The 17817-nt window shown below is 48.7% G+C and overlaps 4 protein-coding genes across 4 annotated transcripts; 3 read left to right on the forward strand and 1 right to left on the reverse strand.

The window, feature by feature from the left end:
• Window positions 1-620: 620 nt before the first annotated feature.
• On the forward strand, window positions 621-3337 carry EV420DRAFT_1639153 (GMC oxidoreductase-domain-containing protein; the record flags this gene model as incomplete). The annotated part of the gene is made up of 18 exons (XM_060476932.1): window positions 621-669; window positions 719-955; window positions 1008-1126; window positions 1183-1377; window positions 1430-1446; window positions 1508-1529; window positions 1578-1654; window positions 1701-1927; window positions 1979-2068; window positions 2131-2179; window positions 2236-2373; window positions 2422-2482; window positions 2534-2619; window positions 2671-2897; window positions 2957-2976; window positions 3029-3119; window positions 3171-3202; window positions 3257-3337. The coding sequence occupies 18 exons, from the start codon at window positions 621-623 to the stop codon at window positions 3335-3337; spliced, it is 1818 nt and encodes a 605-aa protein (XP_060334531.1).
• A 663-nt stretch (window positions 3338-4000) lies between these two features.
• EV420DRAFT_1153076 (uncharacterized protein) lies at window positions 4001-5940 on the forward strand. Its single transcript, XM_060466108.1, has 13 exons — window positions 4001-4257; window positions 4316-4328; window positions 4378-4432; window positions 4486-4539; window positions 4588-4734; window positions 4790-4872; window positions 4928-4972; window positions 5019-5075; window positions 5127-5186; window positions 5242-5402; window positions 5459-5479; window positions 5534-5768; window positions 5817-5940. The coding sequence occupies exons 1-13, from the start codon at window positions 4217-4219 to the stop codon at window positions 5910-5912; spliced, it is 1068 nt and encodes a 355-aa protein (XP_060334532.1). The 5' UTR covers window positions 4001-4216; the 3' UTR covers window positions 5913-5940.
• A 2009-nt stretch (window positions 5941-7949) lies between these two features.
• EV420DRAFT_1153347 (putative aminoadipate reductase) lies at window positions 7950-12107 on the forward strand. The gene is made up of 13 exons (XM_060466109.1): window positions 7950-8363; window positions 8414-8765; window positions 8817-9118; window positions 9170-9394; window positions 9450-9553; window positions 9605-9805; window positions 9862-10023; window positions 10073-10234; window positions 10285-10840; window positions 10895-11173; window positions 11226-11375; window positions 11425-11661; window positions 11717-12107. Exons 1-13 carry the CDS (start codon window positions 8064-8066, stop codon window positions 11924-11926), a joined length of 3240 nt encoding a protein of 1079 aa, XP_060334533.1. The 5' UTR covers window positions 7950-8063; the 3' UTR covers window positions 11927-12107.
• Window positions 12108-12746: 639 nt separating this feature from the next.
• On the reverse strand, window positions 12747-16892 carry EV420DRAFT_1522633 (CAMK/CAMKL/Kin4 protein kinase). The gene is made up of 4 exons (XM_060472261.1): window positions 16306-16892; window positions 13675-16242; window positions 13286-13614; window positions 12747-13229 (listed from the first exon to the last, which is right to left on the reverse strand). Exons 1-4 carry the CDS (start codon window positions 16807-16809, stop codon window positions 13208-13210), a joined length of 3423 nt encoding a protein of 1140 aa, XP_060334534.1. The 5' UTR covers window positions 16810-16892; the 3' UTR covers window positions 12747-13207.
• Between the last annotated feature and the right edge of the window lie 925 nt (window positions 16893-17817).

The following is a 17817-nucleotide window of genomic DNA, read 5'->3' on the forward strand; positions in this document are numbered from 1 at the left end:
GGTTGAAGTAACTTCTGAGCCCTGACCGATCATCATTTTCGCACACGAATCAGGTTCCTTGCGACATCTGATTGTTGGGACCAGTCAAGCAAGTAGCTTTTACCCGTTCCATGTGGGTACCAATGGATGGCAGAAATACGAATGTCCCGAACATCAAGGACGGGAGCCATTAATTATTGGACTGATGGAAACATTCATCGCAGTCTTGTGGTGATGGTGGGGTACGTTTAGTCTGATTCCTTGCCTGTTTCAGTGCCAGCTGACGATTTGGCGAATTCTTCTACAGCACAGATCAGTACAGCATTATCATGAACGCCGTTGTTCATTGGCCGGGTAAGCATTTTCAGTAACCACTCATTCCATCAGTCTCGCCTGATACTATCATAGCGTTGTATCAAGCCCAGAATCACAACCACTCGGTGTACGTGGGTTGTTCGCTTTTACATCTCCGTTGTTTTTGGCGCTTGCTCTCACGTTCGGTCTTCGGTCTCAATTCTTGATTCCAAACAGACTCCTATCAACTTCGAAATTCCATTCTCATTTGAAGAGCGCGTATTTCATCTTCCGGTCTTCGCTTCTCTTCCCCTAGGATCTCTACTCCTTCTCAAGCATCATCTACAATGGCTCCTCATACTATTGAATCGAACTATGATCTTATTTTCGCTGGGGGTGCGCGCCTCTTGCTAACATCCTCTATGCGCTTACTGATGATGCGTAGGAGGAACTGCGGCGTGCATCATCGCTGGTCGTTTGTCCAAGGCCGACCCCAACCTCAAGATCCTCATTCTTGAGGCTGGGCCTACTACCAAGGACAAGTTAGAGCACGTCCAGCCCGGTCAATATATCACCCATTTGGTTCCAACCAGCAAGACAATGCAATTCTACGAGTCCAAGCCTAGCGAACACGTCGCAGGTAGGGCTGTCGTCGTCCCTTCTGGTCGCTGCATTGGTGGAGGTGAGTATCTCATCCCTGAGTCATGAAGATGCACTGACTTGACGCGATCAAGGCTCTTCCGTCAACTTTATGTTATACAACCGCCCTGCCGCGTCTGACTTTGACTCCTGGGAGACCGAATTCGGTAATGAAGGCTGGGGATCCAAGGATATTATCCCTCTACTCCAGAAAGTGCGCTGAACACTGGTCCTGTATCGACTCAGTTGATGAATGCTTCCATGCTCTAGGCCGAAACCTATGAGGTCGACCCTACTAGGAAGACCCACGGTTCCTCAGGACCCATCAAGGCATCTTTCGGAGGGAATGCTGAAATGATGGAGATCCCTAAGCAGTTCCTTGAGATTGGTCCCAAGTTCGAAAAAGACCGACCGGAATCTGAGGAAGGAAACAACCTCGACCCTGAATCAGTCAATGTATTTTTCGTGAGTATAGCTCAGTTGATTATTATCTAGGGCGCGCTGACCTCCTTGACAGAGAATGCCAAAGTATGCGTGCTGACATTATAATTGCCGAATTTGAGTTGATCTTCCTCATCAGATATATCTCAACTAGTGGACGCCGGTCCGATGCTGCCGTATGTTGATCACACTTGTTTTTCACAGCATGCTTATTGCGGTAACAGCATCATTACCTCTACAATTCTGAGAGCAAGAACCTCTCCGTGTTCGACGGAACGCGGGTAAAACGTGTCATTTTCGAGTGCGTTATGGAGTGCCCTTTTGGAACATTAGCTGATAAATTGTAGGGGAACCCGGGCAGTCGGCGTCGAATATGTGTTCGACAAGCAGGTCTATCCCGATGCGGAGCAGACTGTGCACACGGTTCGCGCAAGTCGCCTTGTGGTCGTCTCCGCGGGTGCCATGGGTAGCTCCCTGATCCTTGAGCGATCGGGTATCGGTGCTGCGTCGATCTTGGAAAAATTCGGTATCAAGCAGATTGTAGACCTCCCCGGCGTGGGCAAGGACTATGACGGTAAGTGGACGGTATGCTCTCAAAAGAACCGCTCCTATATCAGGTCTTTAGATCATCCGTTCCTTGTAACACCGTATATTGCGGACGGAAATACCGAGACATATGACCCTCTTTTCCGTGGAGAGCCTGAGGAGTGGGGTAGTAAGTTAATGTGTTAGCGTTAACTGCGGGAGCTAATCGTGCTGACCTAACTTTCTTACCAGAAATTTTACCTCAATGGGCCGCTGATGGTTCTGGACTATTGGGAGGAAAGTAAGCGGCTCTATTTTTTTTCACACATATCTCCAGGTATTGATCATTTCCCTCAGCGGTGTGGACGCGGCCATTAAAATGCGGCCCCGGGAAGACGAACTGGAGGAATTAGGTCCTGATTTCCAAGAATATTGGAAAACGAGCTTCGCCGACAAACCGGATAAGCCCTTGTTTTGGCTTAGCGCCTTGGCCGGGTATGTTGGATGTCCCTAACACGAATCAAATCTCATCGCCCGGGTTAGCCTTCCTGCTGATCAGTCTGCGTTGCCTCCGATCAAATTCATGGCGTCGGGATGCTTCCTCGTAGGTTTTCTGTTCGTAAGCAGCTTTCACCTTACCCGATTTGTTGCGCAGGGATATCCCGCCTCTCGTGGACATCTTCACATTGCTTCCGATGATATCTACGCCCATCCTGATTTTGATGCAGGATTTTTGAACCAGTGGGTAACGAGGAGAGGAGTTTCCGCTGTCTTCTAATATTTTATTTTCAGTCCGGCCGACGTCGCCGCTCTTCGATGGGGTTACAAGAAAGGTCGGGAGTTACTTCGCCGAATGGGTGTATATCGTGGCCCACTTGCTCCCGCACATCCTCAGTTCGCTGCGGGCAGCCCGGCAGCTGCGGCCCTCGCTGAGAACGGCCCTGTTGCACTGGATGCGCCTAAAATTACTTATAGCAAGGAAGACGACGAAGCCATCGCTGCAAACGTCAGGAACTTTGGTGAGTTTCGGGTTCTCGCTCAGCAATCTTAGCCTCATCATAAAAAATCACGCGCTCAGTTGCAACAACCTGGCATTCCGTGGGTCGCATCATATCTACTTTCGTAATATAATACTGACATCGTGTGGTAGCTCGGGACTTGCCCTATGAAGCCAAGAGAACAAGGCGGAGTCGTCGACAAGGACCTCAACGTTTACGGCGTTACGGGATTGAAGATCGCTGGTAGGTACTCACCCTTGTCCATCTTGCATCTGATGTTTACGTTACCTGTAGATCTCTCCATCCCGCCTGCTAATGTCAACTGCGTAAGTCCGGGTAGTTTTTTCCTTAGCACCTGATTCTAACCCGGTTCTGCGCAGAACACTTACTCCGCTACCCTGGCGATTGGTGAAAAAGCGGCCCTTATTATCGCAAATGATCTTGGAATTAAAGGTGTTTAAGGTTGAGTTCCTCATAGTGCCTTGGTTTCCCTGTTCCTTACAATCAATGTGTTGAGTATATATTTCGGCGTGTAAAAAATAGTATCAATGATTGGTCGTTCAGATTTAATTCCGCACCCACATTGAACTGCCGAAGCGTCGCATGGCGCCCTTGGATTGCCTGAGACGAGTGGATGGGAAGAAAGTTACTCACGATAGAATAACCCCAAAAGTCAAGGACACCACAAAACTCGGAACTGATGGTGATGGTGATGCCAACGACTGGATGATCAAAAAGAAGCTGACTGCCAATGTCACCTTTCAAAGTCGGGCAGACCGGTATATGTTGAGCATCCTGGTCATGGGAGATTATGTACAGTGACAACTTCAAGTGTAAGTGCCGCCGCATCATTTGCAACCACATTGCAGCTTGTCTCAACCAGCGATCACAGAGCTGTAAATGTTCATCAAGACGGCGTGGATGCCTAGAACGTCTAGTCGACTGCCCCAGAAGCCGGAGGAATGAATGGGATCAGGAACAATGTATTCTGAGGAGGTTATCTGAATTCCGCTGGTGTACCGCAACAATACAGCTGGGACAATCCTCCGAATGCGGCATCTTGGCAATGAAGTGGCTCTGTCCTTCTGCAATTCTGTGATAAAGACCCAGTCTTCCTGGATCGACGGTTCTGATGTAACCCATTGATCGTATCTTACAGGAACTCACGGCACCTACCAATGAAACCTCAGGACGTCGCGGTGTAGTGAATGATTGTATCAGTAATCAAATTCTGATACACTTGTGGGTTTTGTTCCAATGTAAAGCCGCCGAGAGGAGCGCGGTGAATCGCATAAAGGTCTGAGAGTGCAAGTAAGTCGCATCGACCCTCAAGACATACCATGGCTCCCGTACAGATTCCCGGTGTCAACGTTCCCCTCCTGTGAGTTCTCGATCTCTTGGTAAAGTCTTGTCGAAAGGACACTGATGGATTTACGCAGCACCGGCCCTTTGGTATGCCGGTTATGGCCCAGGATGCGTCAGACTCTCAAAGGTTTTCTAGGTCCTGGGTTATATGTGGGGGTATGGCCTCTTTGGTGTTCTTACTGTGCAAATGTGTACGTATCAGCTTGACAGATGTTTGCCGAAATGGTCCTGACAGATCTTATAGATATCTATTACATCCATTTCAACTCTAAAGACGACTGGAAGATGAGGCTATATGGTTGGTCCTACGGCTGCGCTTCTGCTATCCATTCTAATAAGGACGCAGTCTGGTTTATATTCCTCCTTGAGCTCATATTCACCATCTTTTCAACCATTGCTGCATGGGATCAGTATGGTCCGGGGTGGGGTGACGTCGACTCTATTCTGCTCATCGATTGGTCTTGGGAACCACTTCCATCGCTGAATGGAACGAGTCAGTTTTCGCTCGATCCGATTGCGTTCCTGGTAGACTCATGGTATCTCAACAGTTTCGGCTATGGTTCAGACTTTCTATGTCTGGAGAATATATAATCTGACAAAAAATATCTGGATCTCGTTACTTATTGAAGTGGTGAGTACATGAATGCGTTCACTCTGAATCATTCTCATTTTTGAATTTCTTCCAGGTTGCTATTGTCCAATGTGTTTTCGCTTGGTATTTCGGTATAGCTGTACGCGGCCTTCGTATGTATATCTGCAGTGGCTCAATCCAAACAGGTATCGGTTCAAGGGCTTGGTGTAGAAAAGCTCATAGGATTATCCCCTGAAGTCAGCGTGCGTATTCGTCCTGATTTTGACTTATGCGTTTCTCTGACTTGACTCCAGACATGGCTTGCCGGAAGTGCTGCCTGTGATGTGATGATTACATCAACGATTGTCTTTGTGGTGTGTGATCTAATCGAGTCTTCTTCTACTTCCTGTTACTAAAGCCGACGAGTAGTTGTATCGTGCAAATTCGCGGTCCAACTTCAGTCAGACGACAAGCGCTGTCACGAAAATCATCCGTTTCACAGTAGAAACTGGCCTGCTTACTTCTGCTGCGGCTGTAGTAGAGCTGATTCTGTGGTTAACTCAATCCGAGTACAACATACATTTCATTGGGTGAGTAGTTTCTGTTACCTCTACGAATGAATCGTCTAATCGTCATATTCCGCTAGTTTCCTCGTTCTGGGAAAATTGTTCGTCGCGGCTCCATTCGTCTACCCATAACTACTGATAGTTTGTCTTCACAGATACTCTAACGCTCTGGTTGCTACCTTGAATTCCAGGGCGCTCATTTTTGGATCTGTGCACACTGGTGCTTACACTAGTTCGTCCGGATCCGCCGGTCCTCACACTTCGAACCCGTTCTGGGACGAGGGGGCAAAAAGTCAAACCCATTCTATTGGCACACGATCTCAGGCAGTGCATGTCACCAGGACCACCGAAGTTCACGACGATGATTCTCACGAAATGATCGTGGTATCGGTGAATATTTACTTGTTTGCTTTCTATTACCATCTGATAATATAATAGGATCTGAAGCGGGCAGCTGGTGACGACTTGGAAATTGGAGCTCATGGTCATAATAACGATGAAGCAAAATACGGCGGACATCGTGTGCATCTGTAAATAAAACTGGCTACGGTGACAACAGCATGTAGGGGGTCAGATGTACTACGTTTAATTTATATTTGTTGTATGTCTGTTTCGTGGGACGATAATAATTTTACAGGCGACCGAAATGGGCTTAAATATTTCTTGCGACCATTAATGTGAGTTGAATGTTCTAACTGGAACTTATCGGCAACTTCCAGTCGGCATTTGACAGCCGCCCCCACGTGGAGTCGTTTGCGCTTTTCAGTCCGGCCGACGCACTCTGTGTGCCTTCATAACTTTATTACGCTAGATGACACTGGATTTTTCGCCCTTACTGATCTACACGGGGATCTACTCCGCTCGCACGCAGTTTGGCTGCCAGGCATGGACCCGCTATAATCATGATGAAAGAAGACTAGGTTATCATTACTCTCATTTTGCGTCGTACTGTATCAGATTTCTTCTGCTGACATTGTTCCACTGATGCCGCAAGTAAAGATGACCTCAAGGTTCACACTCAAGATCAGTCATGAAACGGCCGCCGGTGTCACCCACTGTCGAACACGAAGCACTGAGTTGCCTGTCTATCAAGGTCATCTGTTTTCAAGATGCTTCTCCCCGATGTCCTCATGCGGTAATCGGAATCTCTAGCTATGACGGAAGATAAGCATTTAATTGTCCTACCCCACATTTCGGAAGGCTACTACTATTTATTACAGTCTTCGAACTCTCCGGCTTTCAGTTTCTGCGTGAGGCTCGGTGTCTTCGACCGACCCAGTCCTAGGAGTCTTCTATTGTTCAAGTTGAAGGATCAAGGGAGTACGATTTGACAGTCTAGGAGAAAATATCATTGCGGAACCTTGTTCCACGTCAATTTCGGATCTAAATGATGCATATCCTGCGGCTCTGACTCTATGATCTCTGGGCATTTCAAGTTTGGGCGTCTGTATCGTTCTAAGGCAGACAGAAGGTATTCTCAATTACACATTCCTTTCGTGGTATGCCGCAGGTGTTGTTCGACTAAGAATCAGCTCTGACGATGATCTCGGGCCGCCAAGAGGAAGCATTTCCCAAGTATAACCAAAGTGCACACGGGAAACGGTAGGTGCACCTTTTAATGCCAATATCAGCTGAAAACGTATTCAACATGCTTGAAGGCGACCCTCAGGTGATCAAAACAGACAACACCTCAATTGAGGCCATTCCGCATTTCTGTTCCTGTGATGCCGTGTGTACACCCTCAAATATCACGCACGCTGGGGTCAAGGGACCTTACGGATACAAATCAAGATCACTGCGACTCCTCCTTACATGACAAGAATCCCGTTTTCGCATTCGGTAACTTCTGCGGTTTTACAAAATCCTCCGTTTTCCCCGATCGCGGATTCAAAGCAATAAGGAACTCAGGCAAACCCGAAAGCGATGTGGGCTGCATCATGTAACCTGGTCTCCCAACGGGTGATGATGCACATTGTACGGAAGTGTATGGTGAATAAGAGTCCCCAGTTGTGCTTGTGGCTATTGATGCTGCGATGATCTTTCGGGACAAATCCCGAGGGTCCACCTTTCTCCCAAAAGATATTTCGAGTATTATGTATATCATCATCAAGCAAATTTTACTCACGTCAAGGCTGTTTTCTGCACTCGCATGTGCAAGGCTTCGTCTTTAACATTTCCATCCACATCATACCTCGACAATGTCTAACGCTACCAATCAAGTGACCGAGCGATATTGTGGGAGGCCGCTCGGCGTGTGCTCTAGTCATGGCCGAGATCATTTTGGACCATCACAAACTTCCCGCGCAGAAACTGATGCTCATGCTCATATCAACAAATCATCATTTCACCCGAACCAGCATCAAAATCAGGCATTGTGTCTTTTCCTCTGCGCGCGCGGTACACAAAGGCACTAGAATATTGTGCCAAGGTTCGGTTTACATGTGTTCGGGGTTTTAAAAATGCAAGCACAAATCGAACGTTCTTTTTACATACCTCGGGCCTCGTGACCGCGAATGATCCCGCGACAATTGAACGGAAAGACACCGAGAAGTGGAGAGATTGAAACTAAAACACGGTCAAATCGGGGTACTTCTTCGCATCAAACACTGATATGGCGGTACGAATTTCTTCTACAAAATATCCAGACTACAAAAACTGGCCACATGGAGTTCTAGTTGCAGGACCATGGAGACCCATCCAGCCCCTTTAGTTCTCGCATATCCTCCTCTAGACGGGTCCCTCCTGCTCCACGAACTTCCTGATTTCCATCTCTACCACAATCCCTCTCATCCGTTGTTTGTATACGCCGAGCATGACGCGGAAGTCCTACGTGAAATTTCCCATTTAGAGTTCTGTCGCGCTGTTCATCGAGTTGCTCATGCTGTGGACCATATCCCTCGAACAACACCCGTGGGAGTTCTTGCGCTGACGGATACAATCTTATATTACGCTCTATTCTTCGGGTTGATGAAAGCAGGTCATACAGTAAGTTGTGCGCTTCTTAAACCTAGACCAGTTTTTGACATGGCCTCTAGCCCTACCTTCTGTCACCAAGAAATTCTGCTGCCGCCACAGCCAAACTTCTACAGGATGTCGGCAGTCGCCATCTCATGGCGTCATCGTCATTCAAAGCGCTTGTCCAGGAAATTCAGCTCGAGCTCGAATTGGAATCGTTGGTCAACCTCTCGGTCTTTGGATTGCCGTCTCTCGATAGCATCTTCCCAAAACTAGGTTTGGAAACGCGGGAGGATCCTTTTACGCCCTACGTGTCTCCTACACGATTCCTGTTGACTGATGTTGCCTTCTACCTGCATTCCTCCGGTAGCACAGGACTCCCCAAGACCATTCCGCAAACCCAGACATCTATCTTGCATTGGTGCTCATTCCGTATGTCATCTTCTTTTGCGGCTGTTCCTTTCATTGAGCATTCCGAAACAGAGTCTATACGCGACTTGATCCATCAACCCAGTCTTCGGATTGGTGGTTTCATGTTACCATCCTTCCACACGCTTGGAATATACTTCCAGATCTTGACACCGCTGGTTGGCTTACGGACTGTCGCCGTTTATCCACCCCTGTGTAAAACCCCCGCCTCCCAACCCTTCACGCCTTCCCCCGGAAGTGTTCTGGAGCACATCACCCTTACGCGGTCCAACTCTCTGGTCGCCATCCCTGCAATCATCGAAGTATGGGCTTCCATCCCGGCTGCAGTTGATGTTCTTCGCGAATTGCAAATTGTGGTGCGTTCGGCTTTCACAATGTACGAGACGATGCAATAAATATATCTTCAGTGGTACTCGGGCGGAACGTTATCCGCCAAGGTTGGCAACAAGCTTCATGCAAGCGGCGTGACTCTATCGTCAGTGTATGGGGCCACTGAGTTCGGAGCGCCAGCGCACACTATTCCGCTAGCTGCTGATGTTAAGGCCGGCGAATGGTCATGGATACGGTTCGACTCCCGGGCAACTATTCAGATGATACCACACGGTGATGGTCTATTTGAGGCACATTTTATGGTGGGATTTGGTATTTCCCGTGATACCAAAATCAATGATTCATTGATATCATCAGAATACAGAAAAGCATCACGTTTCAGTGCACAACTTGCCCGACGGTCTTGGTTATGCGACGGCGGACTTATTTCAGAAGCACCCTACCAAAAACCTGTGGAAGATGTGGGTGTTACAGCTCTAAGTTGGTGTTCTGTTCTGACGTTCTTGCTCTAGAGCTGCAAGGATGGATGACGTTATTGTTCTTTCATCTGGCGAGAAGGCTATCCCGGGGCCAATGGAAGACATAATCAACTCCAGTCCATTGGTCGTGGGGTCGGTGATGTTTGGTCGTGAACAACCTCAGGTTGGAATCATTGTACACCCGAAGAACGCAGTACCCGACGAAGGGGCTGACGCGTTCATAGATGCCATTTGGTGATGGTCCATGCTTCTAGCTTCTGACATGGCCCTGATTTATATTTATTTTTTAGGCCGGTAGTAGAAGAAGCAAATCATCAAGCTCCGACCTTCAGCAAAATTTACAGGGATATGATCATAGTTACGCCACTAACGAAACCCCTTCCTAAGTCTTCGAAAGGATCTATTCACAGGAAATTATCCCTGGAGGCCTTCGGCAAAGAGATCTCCGACTTGTAAGTCTCTACTTCAGCCGTCTTACATCTCAATCTTACGTTGGGCCAGATATTCGAGTATCAAATCCGACGTTGGCCTCTCATCGTCAGTGAAACTACCATCAGACTGGTCCTCTTCCAAAGTCTATGCCTGGATATTGGATCAAGCTACTGAGGTTATGGGGTCTCCGATTTTACCAGATGTCGATTTCTTCCAGCAAGGATTCGATAGGTATGTAGGTATTCTTTCCGGCTAACCCCATGGTCACATCTTCTTCCCAGTCTCAGCGCTTCTATCCTGCGGCATCACATTACCTCTGCAATGCGTGCTTCACCCATCATTGCTGTTCGCCAGGAGGCGGAACGCTTTACGTTGGACTGCATATATAAATACCCTTCCGTCCGACAACTTTCCGCGTCCTTTGATGCACTCGTCAAGGGTTCGATTCCAGTATCGCATGCCTCTGAAAACGCTTTGGAATCCATGATTAACCGATATAGTGGATTCTCAGCTGCTAGGGCATCTCCCGTCGATAGTGCAATATCCATGGGCTCGGAAGAGGAAGATCATGTTCTGGACACCTCTGTGATCTTGCTGACAGGATCCACCGGTTCACTTGGGACGCATGTTCTGGCTAGGCTCATATCTTCTTCTAGTGTTAAAGCGATATATTGCCTAAACCGACCGTCAAGCCAGACAACGTTGAAACAACGACAACAGAGCATGTTCAAGACGCGGGGACTTGATATAACTTTACTGGATTCACCGAAGGTCTTTCTAATCGAGGGTAATATGACGGAAGAAAGATTTGGCTTGGAAGATCATCTTTTCCGGAGTGTAAGCCCTGGGCCACACGACTGAGCTAGATGCTTCACTGATATGCCCATATAGATGCTTATCTCAGTCAATGTTATTATTCACGCAGCGTGGAGAGTCGACTTCAATTTGAAACTATCGTCTTTCGAGCCAAACATCGAGGCCACTCAGAACCTCATCAACTTCGCTCTTGACAGTAAACGTTCAACGGCTACTCGATTTGTCTTCGTTTCTTCAATAACCTCCGTGCAATCCTGGACGGGAAACGCTGGCGTCGTCCCTGAATCTACGATTGACAACTGGAAGGTAGCTGTCGGAAGGGGATACGGTGAGGGTAAATATGTCGCCGAACAAGTATGTAAAATCACTGTGTCATTGGCGGCGTTTGCTCACCCTGCACAAACAGCTGCTTAGTCGAAGCGGTCTTCGAGGGACGAGCCTTCGGCTCGGCCAACTATGTGGTGGTTCACATGTGGGCGCATGGTCGACTACCGAATGGTTCCCAATTCTCGTTAAGTCTAGTATAGCGATCAATGCACTACCATCGTTCTCTGGGGTAAGTTCCACCTATGGAGAAGGGTGCTGGATATTGACGTTCTAACTAGGTTGTATCGTGGATGACTGTGCAATCAGTAGCGCAGATAATTCTGGATATAGTGTTCAGTTCGGAAGCGGAGCCTGTGATCAATCTTGTTCACCCAAAGCCGGTGCCATGGGCATCTATCGTTACACAAGTACGACATGCTTTGAAAGAAGATATTTCAGTGAAGCCTGCCTCAGAGTGGTTCGAGATCCTTGAGAGCAGGTCGCAAACGGCTTCTTCGGAGGACATACAACGTATTGTGCGCCTTTCTATGCTGTCCATCGTGTCGTGTCTGAATGGAAATCTTTACATAGCCTGCTCTGAAACTGTTGGCCTTCTTTCGTGAGATGATACAGGGGGACGACAGTAGTGTTGATGACCAGGAAAGTGGTGGACTGCCCAGGTTTTCCACTTCGAAGGCCAAAAAATGCAGCTCCACGATGTTCAACGTCAAGTCGATTGGGTCAGAAGAAGTGGAGGGCTGGGTAAGATATTGGAAAGAAGTCGGGTTTATAAGGGCGTGAGGTGGCATTTTTATTTGCCTGAGACTGTATTATGCAGGATTGTTGTATCATCTCTTATGTATAGTAGTCATCGCAACACTTAGGGTTTACAAACAACACTAATGAAATGGGGAATTTTTCCTATAGAATACAGTCTGTACTAGAGATTTGACAGATATTGTGATTAGTCAGTCAAAGCTGACATTTCGCAAGAGAGCGTCAACACAAAATTATGTTCGCTATGCAGTGGTCGATCCTCAAGGAGTCGAAAACTTGAAGACCGGATGGCTTGGACACCTCTGTTGATGAAACACAGGTAAATAAGTATGAAATAATTCCCTTCAGTAGCCCGTTATGAGCGTAGTAAGGATAAGGAAGCGTAAAGCGAACCCGGAAGGTGAATCAGGGTGAGTCTAGCTGGGAGCGGCCCGAAGTCCGACTTTCCCCAATCCAGACATGGTCTGTGCACTCAAAATTCCGCGGTACAAAAAGGGCATCCCGACATCCAGATTCCTTACCACTCTGGCCTTTTGGCTTAGATCAAGTGTAGTATCTGTTCTTAATAGTTTAACCACTATTACGGAGGCACCGCCTCCCGTATTGGTTATCTAATTTTTGCCGCCCTTGTCCTCTGTGCTCTGCTTGCAACAAGGAGGCGCGATGACCTTGCTACTGCAGTACTGGCTTGTGTCGTCGGGGGATCCCCTTTTCTTTGCTGTGTACTTTCGAGGACTTCCAGTTGGCGGTCTTTGGGTTGCAGCAAACAAATGGATCATCAATATCTTTCTAGTTCGATTTCTTCCAATTTACCTGTTCTTGGTCTTTAGATAAAATCATCCAGGTGAATACGATGATGTTATGTATAATTCATCGCTAACCGCGGTAGTTGGTTCCTCATGCAACCAATATATTGTATCGGGAGTACATGGCATCTATCTCTGACGTCTGACATGACGAGTCAGATAAGTGATTGAAAACTCGGCACTTGATAGTGAGGGACAACTGAATGAATAAATATCGTATGTGTACTGATACCAACAATGAAAAATATGGATGTTTAAACAAGGATAACACAAGTGAAAGCAGAATTGAGGAGAAACTATTATGGCACAAATGTCATTTGACATTGTAGAAACGAGAGGAAGCCCAGAATGAGATGAAACATAGAGATGTATTAGGGTATGACTGTAAGTATAATCGAGAACACAGGAGAGAATCGGAAACTAAAGGAGAGACTGACGAGGTAGTACAGCATGGAGGTTTTTTGAGTGATAAAAAAAGGAATGTACTGTTGAAAAGAGTCTACCGCTGCAAATCCGCGCGTCTGTTAAGTCCTCCAGGTCAGTGAATGATATAAAAAGAGCCGCGAAAAGCACTCACTGTCTAATAGTATCATACAGAAACTTGTAGCTTCGCAAGTTGCCCTTCAGACGTCGAATGTCGAGACTGTACGTGTCATTGAGGCGATCCATCCTAGTGAGTTCCACCGAGAACCGAACTTCGTCTCCAACATCCTCAGTAGGATCACCATACACCGGGTCCAGTATCGCACCAGGCTCTAGAACCATCACGCTTGGCTCTTCTTCAAAGGAGACCGACATATTTCCAGATTGAGAAACATGTGATGACTGTCGACGCATCAAGAGGCCACGTAACATTCCTCCGGAGAATGATGCATGTGAGGGTACAGGTAAACCGCGCCTATCAACCTATCCAAGACGACAAAACAATCAGTAAACAGCCTGCCTCAAAGCAATAAAGATCCCTACTCCATTCGACGCCGCGCTGCCCATCACTGAAACAGCAGCTAACCCGCCACCGCTAGGACTGGCACCAACGTTGGCAATCACACCCGGCACCCCTGGAACCTTTTTTCGTTTCGCCCTGATACAGCGATACTTATACTCGCTCTCCACCTGAACTTCTATCCCCATCCCTATCAAAACCTCCTTCATATGTTTTATCACCTCAGGTGGAGGTTGCGTCGTCACCATATCCTGATCGACTGCGCCATGATGAATACGAAGGGCACCTGCAACATTCTTCGAATGTGAACCACTTCCTCCGCCGCCACCGCCAACAGTCACAGAGTTCCTGATGCGGGTCACTAGGCTCGGCGTCGTCAAGGACGCATCTGTCGCTGAAGAAGGCGTTCGTTGGGAATGTATCGGCGCCTGATGACCGGAAGGAGTCCTCGAAGGGGCAGTAAGCGTCACTTGAACCGACGCCGCGCGGGGGGATGATAGCGTCTGGTTGACTGCATTCGACGACCTGTTTCTTGACTCATTCTTTCGAACATTATCCGGCGCTACTGGCTTTTCTTCTTCCTCCTCCTCCACTGGGTCGCGCCCTTTACTCTTGCTCCTGAACCAGTGCATGACCTTCCTAGCCTTACTCGTCGAGGCCGGCATACCAGAGTCTCTATCAGGACCAGGCGCGTCGTACACATCGTTAGTTGGTCTAGACGTCACCTCGCTGAACTCCTGAGTAGCAGGCACGGGAACATTGGCAGCAGAAACCTGAGGAGTTGATACAGCACTCTTCTCGTTCTGAGCATCGTCCACAGCAGAGACTGGCGTCGCTGCTATTTTGCCTTTGCGGCTCTTTATCGTCCGGTTAATGATGACAGTGAGAGAGCTCCTCCGGCTCTTCTTATCCGTCGCGGCGACGTGAGAAACATTGTCCTTTTCCTTTTCGCTGGGGGCGGGAGTGAGTAACGAGCCGGAGGTATTGGAGGCATTGGAGGCAGATACTCCATTGACAGTGTGGTCGTTGCTGAATATCTTTGCTAAACCACCGACTGTCGACACACCGCGCCTGCGCTTGCCGCTTCCTCTTGAAGAAGATTCTTCATCTTGATCATCAGCACCACCTTCCGGAGAAGCAAAGGCAAGAGGTGTATCAGGAGGACTGGCCACAGTGATATTAGGACGTTCCGGCTCACTGTTCTGTACTGGCACGGCCTTGCTACCTGTACGTTCACGACGAGGAGTAACAGGCGCGGGAGCAGGAGGTGATGGAGGCAAGGGCTTCGCTCCGCTACTCTGAGAAGGTCGCCGTTTCTCTGAAGTCTGACCGTTGAACGAGGAAGGCTGCATTTGAGTATGGCCACGGGAAGTCGAACGCTCTCTCTGCTTCCTCTCCCTGTCACGTTCCCGAGGACCATCGTCTTGAGGCTCTTTGCCCTTCTCCTTCCTTGAGGACCGATCTCGGGGGCCGTCATACTCAACTTGAACAGTGTGAGGCCTCGCGGCGCCTTTTCTTCCGCCGGGCTTGCTGGTAACTTCGGGTGAAACCACGCCGCTGGGGGCAGCAAACGGATCTTCACTATCCATGCCCTCATAACGTCCGCCGCTTCCTGGGACAGGCGCCGACGTCGGTGGTGATGACGGGCCCGAGTATCCAGCACCCTGATCCACAGACGTCTCATAGACGAGACCAGGCTGGATCGAGTGACTCCGGGAGGGTTTGCTCGCTGACGCGGAGGTGCTTCCGGTTTCATAGCCTGTGGGACGATGACTGTGACTTCTGCCTATCCTATCAGGTGAGCCCGATCCGGAGGCGACTGCAGCGGCTTTCATCTGCCGTTGGTAAGCCAGTCGTTTTTGGTGATGTTGCTCCATCGCCGCGCGCTCCAATTCTTCTACGGTTCGGCCAAACGCACGGGGAACAGGTAGAGTCGGATCGGTCGGTGTACTGTTGTATACAGCGAGCCACGGGTGAGCCATAACTTGATCGAGACTAGCGCGGTAAGCGGGATCTGGCACTAGCATGAGGGAGAGAAGGCCGCGAGCTTCCTGGGAGACATAATCGGGAAAAGATAAGGGAGTGTTAACGATATATTTATACAAAAGATTGATATTGTCGCCATCGGGATTCGCGGGGTCATCGTCGAAAGGGAGATAACCAGCAAGCATTGCATAGAGAATAACGCCACAGCTCCAGATGTCTACGGCGCTACCGACATAGAGCCCCTCACTAATGACCAGTTCAGGAGCGGCATAGCAAGGGGACCCGCAGGACGTCTGCATGAGATCATCTGAGCGATGCTCAAAGCGGTTTGCAAAACCAAAGTCGGTGATGATCACATTGCGATGCCTGTCGAGTAGAAGATTCTCGAGTTTGAGATCTCTATGAACGATTTTTTTCTGATGGATGTACCAGACGCCGGATATGAGTTGGGAAAAGAGTTTGGCGGCGTCTCTTTCACGCAGGTAGCGGTGGGCAAGGATGTGGTCGAAGAGTTCACCCCCGGAAGCATATTCAATAATGATACCGATGTATTTGTCAGTTTCGATAACATCGTACAGGCGCACGATGTTGGGGTGCTTGAGGGTCTAGGAGAGACTGATGAGTGGCCGAAAAGGAAGAAGAAAAGAGAAAGAAATGCATAGACTTACCCTTAGAACCTCTATTTCACGTTCTACCTTGGACATGCGAACAGTGGTGTCAACATTTCCGCGTCTAATGAGCTTTACAGCTACTTCCTCTCCCCACTGGCTGTGAAGGCCAAGTTTGACTTTACCGAATTCGCCCTCGCCAAGAGTCTGCAAGAGCAGGTACGGGCCAAACTTTGGAATCGTCCGCCGTGGATGTGCTGCTGCATATGCCACTGCTGCCGGATGAGAATAAACATCCGTGTAAGGAGGTTGGCCGTCGTCCTGAGCATGACCGCCATTGAGATGGTGGCTGCTCGACGACGATGACTGGTGGTTCTGTGCAGAAGAGGAGACGACAGAGTGTGACGCTCGCTGTTTTCTGGCCGCTGACGAAGGTGCCGCTGCCGAAGCTGAAGATTGAACATTTACCGACACAGGACGGGAGCTACCGGCGGGGTATTGCTGGCGTGAAGGACCTGCAGCAGCGTCCATCGTAGGAATTTTGAGGCTTGACGATGGCGCCATTGTTGGAGGGAGCGTCGTCGACGCTGAGGACGATGACGAAGAAGGCAAGTGGTGGCAGTCCAACAGAAAGAGCTTTGAACCAGACACGTGCATGTGCCTGCTTGACAACCGGCTCACTTGTGTACCTTCACAGGGCACAAAGTTCTTCTTTCCCGAACGCCCTCAATTTTCTCCTTCTCTTCGCTTTTAATGTCGATAAAAATCAACAGGGAACTACTTGAAATTTCATAAGGGTATTGCTTTATAGAATCACTCTGGCTGCATTTTCCACGACAGTGGCGGGGGCCGCAATCATTCAAAGCATCCACTTTTTCGGCTGGCAGGTTGTATCTTTTCTGTACAATCAGTCCATCGCGAAGTCCAGACGTCGCATAACGTCAGCGTTGCTAATACCGCCAGACGCATCATATGCTTTCATCAATATCGATTTTCCTTGTCGAGTACTTGTTTCTGTCTTGAACTGGGAACACTATGACTTACTCTGGGGATCGCGAAGGAAGAAAAATTTCCATCTTCTATCCGGGGTTCTATTCGATTGCGGCCCTGTTCGTGAAATACCGAACGTTTCGGTTTCATCCCTCAAATCTGCGCACCTTGTCCGGGATAACCGCTGACCCTATCCAGTAAGGTACACTACTTCGGCTGACGCGCTGCACTATATTATGCTCGGCTTCTGGATGTTTATTTGAGGCGGCTTAACGACCATATACCCACCCCGGGACCGAACCGTGAGAGGTACTTATCAGCCATCTGTGTACCAGTATCCGAGCAATAACAGAAAGAACGTCGTAGCTCTTCTCTTTCTTGTAGATGGCAGCTGCGTGACCTTGAACGTTTGGTTTTCACGGACTATTTTTACTCATTCTCTTCGCGATATTCAACGTTAACCATTTTTCGCTTAGCCCGAAGCCCGACTGGCTCCTCATGATCCTTTTTGTTGTGCGTCCGAATATACTCCAGTGCACATATCACGCCGTGAGGCACCGTCCAAGTAGCAGCGTTCTAAAC

Source organism: Desarmillaria tabescens, assembly GCF_030435595.1.
Source record: "Desarmillaria tabescens strain CCBAS 213 chromosome Unknown EV420scaffold_8, whole genome shotgun sequence".
In the NCBI taxonomy this organism is placed as follows: domain Eukaryota; kingdom Fungi; phylum Basidiomycota; class Agaricomycetes; order Agaricales; family Physalacriaceae; genus Desarmillaria; species Desarmillaria tabescens.